The sequence below is a fragment of the Lipotes vexillifer genome, unplaced genomic scaffold, assembly GCF_000442215.2.
Source record: "Lipotes vexillifer unplaced genomic scaffold, Lipotes_vexillifer_v1.1 scaffold853, whole genome shotgun sequence".
NCBI classification, from domain to species: domain Eukaryota; kingdom Metazoa; phylum Chordata; class Mammalia; order Artiodactyla; family Lipotidae; genus Lipotes; species Lipotes vexillifer.
The window spans coordinates 2,130,462-2,138,797 of NW_006792734.1; the positions used below are offsets into that span (position 1 = coordinate 2,130,462).

Consider the following 8,336-nt stretch of genomic DNA (forward strand, 5'->3'; position numbering starts at 1 on the left):
ATGGAGTTCAGTGCCATGAGAAAGAATGAGGTCACTCAGGAGAAAGTTAAAGAAGAGAGCCCAGAACCCAGGCCTGGAGATCACCAACAGAAAGAGGCCCCGTCTAGGAGGTGAGGCCAGTGAGGGAGAAGAAACACCAGAGTGGGTTGTCAAGGGAGCCAAGAGTGAGAATGTTCAAAAAGCATCTAGTGGCCAACTATCTAATTCTTCCTAGGGGCCAAGTGTTCATTAGACACAAGAAAGCATTGGAGGCCAAGAACGGTTTCAATGTGATGTTGGAGATGGAAGCCTAACTTGAGTGGGTTGAAGTTCGTAATATTTTTATACTAATGAAGAAAAGGAAAAAATCCCAAACTTCCTCTTCAGTGGACTGGTATAAATGGCAACTCTTTCAACATCACTTATCTTCCTTTTTTTCTCTCTCCAATTGAGGAAAATGTGCACTCGTGTTTAGTCAGCTGTCAGTCAAAGTTGAAGCCCACCCACGAGGAAGCTGATTAGTCTGTCACTCTTATTTGGGAAATCCTGGCCTGATTGTCATTATCTTTTCCCTTTCCCTCTACCAGTGAATTCGATTTTCTCAACTTCCTCTATTCCTTGCTCAAATCCCACCTCCAAACCTCTCAATATCCCCCAGAATGGGACATCTGTCTATCCTGTTTTCGTAAGCCTTTCGGCCATGGGAAGCCTTTTATGGCATTAGGCAAATTGTTTTCCCACCCAGGTCCCATTCTTAATTTGGCCCACCCTAGACTCCCATTCACTTTCCCCTAGAAATATCACCAAGTGATAACTAGTAGCTGTGTCCCCAATAGAGCCAAATTCTGATATTATTAACATATCTGTAAGAAGGTAATGTTTAGTTCTTTCATGGCAGTGACCAGGCCTCTGTGGCCATAGAGGGCTTACCACAGGGGAATGAAGAATTTGACCTAAGCTGGCCTTACTTAGTAAAACTTTATTGCAAGCATATAGTTTCTAAAAGAAGGCTCTTGTTCATCAGATTAATCATTGAATTAATTGTCACAAATTTACCCTAAGGAACAAGGACTTAAAGTTGTCCTCACCAGCCCCAACTAAGTTTGGCACTTTAAGGTGTTAAAGCCAAATTCCATCATTTTCCTTTGCTGGGTTATACCTCAGATTGGAATTGCTGGGTCATAGGGTAGGTGAATATTTAATTTTGGTAAATGATATTGCCAAACATTTAACCAAAGGGGTCCTACTAATTTACACTCCCACCAGCAATGTTCCAATTGCTTTACATTCTCATCAACATTTTTAATTTAAGCCATTTGGTTATGTGTTTGGTAGTATCTCACTGTGGTTTTAATTTGCATTTTCATGATGAGCTAGAGCTTTTCGTATAATTATTGGCCATCTGAGAAGTGCCTGCTCAAGTTGTTTTGCCCAGTTTTTACTGGTTCTTTGTCTTCTTCACTGGTTTGTAGGCATTCTTCATAATTCCAGGCATGTGACGCTTGTCAGATATATGTGTTATGAATGTTTTCTCCTGTCTATAGTTTGCTTTTTCACTCTCTTAATGTCTTTTGATGAAGAGTGGTTCTTGATTTTAAGTTCCATTTATCAATCTTTTTCTTTATGGTCCCTGCTTTTTGTGTCCTGTTTAAAAAAATCTTTACCCACTTCCCACTGCATTTTTATTTACCTATGCTATTTATATGCCTCTTCCCCACAACTGTGAGATCCTTGAGGGTAGAGGCTGCTGTATCTTATTCTGCTCTGTAGACTCAGAATCTAGCATAGAACTTAGAACGTGGTAGGAATTCAGGGATCACTTGATTAATGAATTAATTCATGCACTGGATGGAGTAGCACACATCATCTCTGTGCACAGAGATTTTATTAATGATGCAAACAATACTGAGAAAACCCTTGATGCATATATATAAGGAATAATTATGTTATTAATATTCTTTTAAACTGTATGTGAGCTGCTTTCTATGTGTGAAATTTCTACGTATGCAGATGTATGTGTGCCTGACACAAAAGCTGGTAAACCACTATTGAAAAGTTCATAAAATAGGATCCAGTACAATGAGGTATTACCTCACACCAGTTAGAATGGGCATCATCAGAAAATCTACAAACAACAAATGCTGGAGAGAGTGTGGAGAAAAGGGAGCCCTCTTGCACTGTTGGTGGGAATGTAAATTGATACAGCCACTATGGAGAACAGTATGGAGGTTCCTTAAAAAACTAAAAATAGAATTACCATATGACCCACTACTGGGCATATACCCAGAGAAAACCGTAATTCAAAAAGACACACGCACCCCAATGTTCATTGCAGCACTATGTACAATAGCCAGGTTATGGAAGCTACCTAAATGCCCATCGACAGACGAATGGATAAAGATGTGGTACATATATACAATGGAATATTAGTCATAAAAAGGAACGAAATGGGTCATTTGTTGAGACGTGGATGGATCTAGAGACTGCCATACAGTGTGAAGTAAGTCAGAAAGAGAAAAACAAATATCGTATATTAACGCATATATGTGGAACCTAGAAAAATGGTACAGATGAACTGGTTTTCAGGGCAGAAATAGAGACACAGATGTAGAGAACAAACGTATGGACACCAAGGGGGGAAAGTGGCAGGAGGGGTGGTGGTGGTGTGACGAATTGGGAGATTGGGATTGACAGGTATACACTGATGTGTATAAAATGGGTGACTAATAAGAACCTGCTGTATAAAAAATAAAATGAAATTCAAAAAAAAAATAGGATCCAGTTTCCATTTTCATCATAAAAGGGAATCATTTAGAGCCCAATTGAATTCCTGTATCTCCCCAGGGAATTGAATTTTGATAGAGGATACTAGGCGAGGGCTCACAAGCTTTATATTAAGAAGAAACATTTATTCACCTTATAAAACACATTTACAAACTATCTCATTAGATCCTTACAACAGACCTAAAGCAAGTAAAATAAATACTAGGTTAGCTTCATCATGCAGGTAAAGAGATTATAGCCCAGAGAAATTTGACTTGCTCAGAGTAACAGTGAGTGAGGTTGAAGGAAAATGATCCTATGTCATCTAACTCTACTCTCTATACAGCCCCACATATTGATGCTTGAGATATTTTTTTTCCCAGCCCAGATTCCAACTATCTGCTTGGAGGCAGTACTATGGTGCTTTGGCACCTAAGAGACCTGGGTCTCAATTTCTGCTACAAATACCTATTAGCTATGTGAACTTGGGTAGTTCACTGAGCCTCAGTAATAATAATCTGCGCCTTGGTTTCTCATTTGTAAAATAATGCCTACCTCACAAGTTTATTTTGAGAATTAAATAAGATGCTAGATGCCTCTCCTGGGTTAGTCCTCTCTTTTTTTTCTTCTCAGCTTAGCAAAAAGGGTTTTATTTGCAGTGTCTGTTAGAACATTTCATAGTTAGGCAGTTAGAATGGTTTGATGACAGAATGCCAGATATCACTCAGATTTTAGAAGGTATTTCTGTTCCCAACTCAATGGCTTATCTAACAGCAGACACTCTCATATCAGTATCATTAAAATGGTGGTACAGATGATGGTGGCCTAGAGCTTGAAAAAAAAAGTTAGAAAGCTATTAAAGGAACCACAGCTAAGCAAAATAAGGAAGGTGATAAGGAAAAAATGATGGCCGCCCTGCTTGGTGCTGTTTTTCCAAGGATCCCAAACTCTGCAGTGAGTGAAACAGATACGGGCCGGGAGTGTGTGAAAAAGTGTTGCTGCTTCTGGGAAAGAAAGGAGGATAAGGTATTTCTCATGGGTGCATCCTCTGACTCATTAAGGCATTTTAGCTCACGAGGCCATGCCTCCTTGTTCCTTTCTTAGGGTCACATGAAAATGAGTAGAGGGTGGGTCATCAGGAGAGGGCTCTTCAGGAAGAGGAAAGCTCCTTTGTTGCAGGCCTGTGGGCAGCGGTGTGCGGGCATGCATGCCCACACACACACACACACACACACACACACACACACGCACGCACACGCCTGAGTGACTTCCACATATAAATAGCGCCTCTCTGGCCCTCTGTAGGAGTCCTGAAAGAGGAGCCTCCAGTCCAAACCTGCAGGAGTTCCAGCTGAGGCCACAGGAGTTCAGACCCACTCTGAACACGGAGCCCTTCGCCAGGTTCTTTCTCTCCCATCCTAATTCTTGCCATCGGATGCAGGTAAGCAGAAATGGAAGGGTCCAGTGAGGGGATGGCCAGGGAATAGTTTGGTCTAGCAGTTAAGAGCACAAACTTCCAACTCAAAGGAGATCTGGCTCAACCGCTGAGCAGCTGTGTGACTTCAGGCAATTTGTTTAACATCTCTTTGCCTCAGTCTATCAACTTCAGGCCTTTACACATACTTAGAATACTTTTCCCTTCCCAACTTTGCCCGTCTAATGCCTCGTTGTCAAGTTTTAGCTCATACAACACTCCTTCCAGGAGACTCTGCCTTGCTTCTGCGCTACACTTGCTCATTGCCTGGTTAGTATCCCCACCAGACTTTAAGTTCCTCAAGAGAAGAGTCTGTCTCTGGTTCACCAGAGTGAATAGTGCCTGGCAGATGGTGGTCACAATAAATATTTGACTGGTGAAAGAATGATTAAAGTCTGGCTAGGTGATGAGTTAGGTTGAGAGACACACCGAATTTAAAGTCTCTTCCTCTATATGACTCAGCTGATCACTTAAACTGTTGCCCAGACATCTAGGTAATGATTTGTTCACCCAGCCAGGATCTCAGGTTAGAACAGGGCCCCCCCTAAAGCCTGGTTGTAAGGTTTTACCTTATGATCCTGTTTGTCTCTTCAGATATCAAATTAGCCAAACTCTTTGCTAATCTCCTGGCTCACAGTTGTGGAAGCATTTCTCAGAATGTTGTGATTTCTAGGCGAACAAATCAAGGGAAGGAAGTGAAACTCCAACTGAGCCACAGCCCTCCTAGATGCAGCAGCACAGCAAGTGCTTTTAGCAGATTAGTAGGACAGCCAGGATTCTCTAAATCCCACTCATCCCAAAGGCCATGCTCAACTTAGTTTTCCCTCTGCACGTTCATATCTTTTAGCTTCCCTTCTGAAACTTTCCTGATAAGAAAAATTTCCAAAGAAGAGATTGTCGGGGTGGGGAGGTTCATGTTGGTGATCTATTGTCTAGACAGGCCTTACTCATAGGTGGAATGATTCAAAGGAGGCTGAAGGCATTCCTGAACAAAAGGTTCTTCCAGCTGGTGGTCTAGAGTGTGCCTCAATGTCCAACCACACACCAGTCCTTTCTTGGGCCCCTGACAAAATGTCAGTCATCTGAGAGGCATGTGGATTAAAGTCGTTACTTGCTAACACCCTGGACACACACTGAGAGCGCAGCTCTCAATGGCAGGAAGGTCTGGGGAGGGAGGCTGCATCACAAACTGTTTGGGTGGGTTGTTATCATACAGATGCCCTGCCCGCTGACAGCGGAGCAGGCTCCTCACCCTGAGGACCTGTGGAGGAAGCAGCCAGTACCATCCCGGCTTGGAGGACACTTCAGGAAAAGAGGTCTCTGTGGTGGGCCCCTGGGGGAGGGGGCAGGGGAAGGGACAGACCATCCCTCCTGATTCCTGGTGCCCCCTCTTCCCTCCAGGCCCCTTGTATCCTTGGAGTAAGGGCCACTGTTCCTCCGTATCCTACCCCCAACTCCTCCAGCATGTGCCCCCCTCCACAGAGACCCGAACTTCCTTTCATCAGGGATGAGTTATTTTATTCACCGTTTGAGAAACATGGCTTAGAGAGCAAATACCCTGTGGAGAGGGCACACGGTGAAGGCAACTCATCCCACTAAAATATTAGCAATTGCATCAGAAAGTTCCCTGCTGGGAGGAGCAGCTGAGATGAGTTTGGGCTCTGAGATTAGGGAAGCAAATGTCACCAAGGGCTGAGGAGGCTGGGGAATGGGGGTATGGGCGGGCAGGACAAGAGCACCCCCTTTCCTGCCCCAACCAAATGGCCTGCTCAGTGCTGTGTCTAACACGAGTCTCTATATAAGCTGAAGTCTGGACAAAAAAAAAACAAACCTATAGGCTAATCAAGTTTGTTTTTTTCTTAATTAAGTTCATAAATTGTAAAACCGTTTTTAAAAATGTATGATAAAATCAAAATTTAGGATAGTCGTTCCCAGGAAGGAGTACAGGAAGATGATAGAGAGGACACACCTGGGGCTTCAATAGTATTAGTGGTAAGGATCTATTTTGTAAACCAGTTGTGTTTACATAGGTGTTGTTCAATTATTCCACACAACTAGCAAGAGCAAATATATTATATACATTATGCTTAATTCTTTAACTCTGAAATATTTCATTATATATGTAGGTGTATGTATATATGTAAAAGAGAGATTGGGGTGGAGGCTTTGATCTATACATATTTTCTGGTTATGGGCAAAGCTGTGTGTTAGGAAGGGAGCGTGAGGAGCCTTAAGCTGAGCCAGACATGTGACTGAATTGCAAAGTGGCAACAAACCACTTCTTGGGGATGTCATGGTACTGACTTTTTTCAGGTCCACATTGACATGAGTGTACCCAAATATTACTAGTCCTATTCTAATTCATATTAAAAAAAAAAAGTTCACAGATCAGTGAAAATTTAAAAGGGAGAAACGGCTATAAGTAAAAGTGTGAAGGAGGCATTTTACAACCTATCTAGACATGACATTTTAATTTGTAATCAATTTTATTGATATATAATTAAAATATAATAAAATTCACCAATTTTACGAGTAGTTTGATGAGTTTTGTCAATATATATATAGTTGTATATTCATAAGAATCTAGATATAGAACATTTTTATCACCTCAAAAAGTTTCCTTATGTACGTGTATTAATCCCCTCTTCTATTCTCAGCCCCTGGCAACCACTGATCTGCTTCCTGTCACTAGTTCTGCCTTTTCTAGTGTTTATAATTTCATATAAACAGAATCATACAGTGAGTAGTCTTTTGTTTCTGGCTTCTTTCATTTAGCATGATTTTGAGATTCATCCATGTTGTTTCGTGTATCAGTAGTTTATTGTTTTTTATTGCCTAGTAGTAGTACTAATTGTATGGATATACCACAGTTTATCTATTCACCTATTGATGAACATTTGAGTTATTTCTCACTTTTTTTGTATTTCTCATTTTTAATTGATTTTTTATGGTGGTAAAATATATATAACTTAAAGCTTGTTATTTTAACCATATTAAAGTGTACAACTCAGTGGCATTAATTACATTCACAATGTTGTGTTGTGTAACTATATATTATCATTACCTGTTTCCAAAACTTTTTCATTACCCGCAAACAGAAACTCTGTAAACATTAAACAATGACTCCCCATTCCCCCTTCCCCTCAGTCCCTAGTAACCTCTAATCTACTTTCTGTCTCTATGAATTTGCCTATTCTGGATATTTCATATAAGTAGAATCATACCTACTTGTTCTTTTGTGTCTAGCTTATTTCATTTAGCATAATGTTTTTGCTCTTCATTCATATTGCAGCATGTAACAGAACTTCATTCTTTTAATGGCTGAATAATATTCCATTGCACACATATATATATATATATTTTTTTCATTCATTCATCTGTTGGTGGACACTTAGGTTGTTTCCATGTTTCTAATTTTTAGTTGTTATGAATAAAGCTCCTATGGACATTCAAGTACTAGTCTTTGTGTGGGCATGTGTTTTCTTGTCTCTTGGATAAATATATAGAAGTGGAATTACTTGATCATTTGGTAAGTGACGATTTAAGAAACTGCCAAGCTTATTTCAAAAGTGGCTGTACCATTTGCATTCTCACCACATATCTATGAGAGTTCTAGCTCCACATCCTCACCAACACTTGGTATAGTCCAACTTTTTTTTTTTTTTTTGCGGTACGCGGGCATCTCACTGTGTGGCCTCTCCCGTTGCGGAGCACAGGCTCTGGACGCACAGGCCCAGTGGCCATGGCTCATGGGCCTAGCTGCTCCGCGCCATGTGGGATCTTCCCAGACCGGGGCACGAACCCGTGTCCCCTGCATCGGCAGGCGGCCTCTCAACCACTGCGCCACCAGGGAAGCCCCTAGTCCAACTTTTTAACTGTAACAATTCCAGTGGGTATGTAGTAGGATCTTATTTTGGTTTTAATTTGCACTCCCCTATGTTAATGATGTTGAGTGTCTTTTCATGTTCTTAGTTGTCATCCATATAGCTTTTCTTTTGCGAGATGAAATGAAGTGTCTGTTCACATCGTTCTCCCATTTTTAAAAACCATTGTTTGTCTTCTTTTTTTGTTTACATTATTTTATTTATTTGGTTGCACTGGGTCTTAGTTGCGGCAGGGG

The 8,336-nt window shown here is 41.1% G+C and overlaps 1 protein-coding gene across 1 annotated transcript in view; it reads left to right on the forward strand.

Moving 5' to 3' along the window:
• TM4SF19 (transmembrane 4 L six family member 19) overlaps positions 1-8,336 on the forward strand; it is a 13,557-nt gene continuing 5,221 nt past the window's right edge. The window contains exons 1-3 of the mRNA XM_007465887.1: positions 1-110; positions 4,048-4,183; positions 5,618-5,742. Coding sequence (XP_007465949.1) covers positions 1-110; positions 4,048-4,183; positions 5,618-5,742 — 371 coding nt within the window. The remainder of the gene's footprint in view (positions 111-4,047; positions 4,184-5,617; positions 5,743-8,336) is intronic.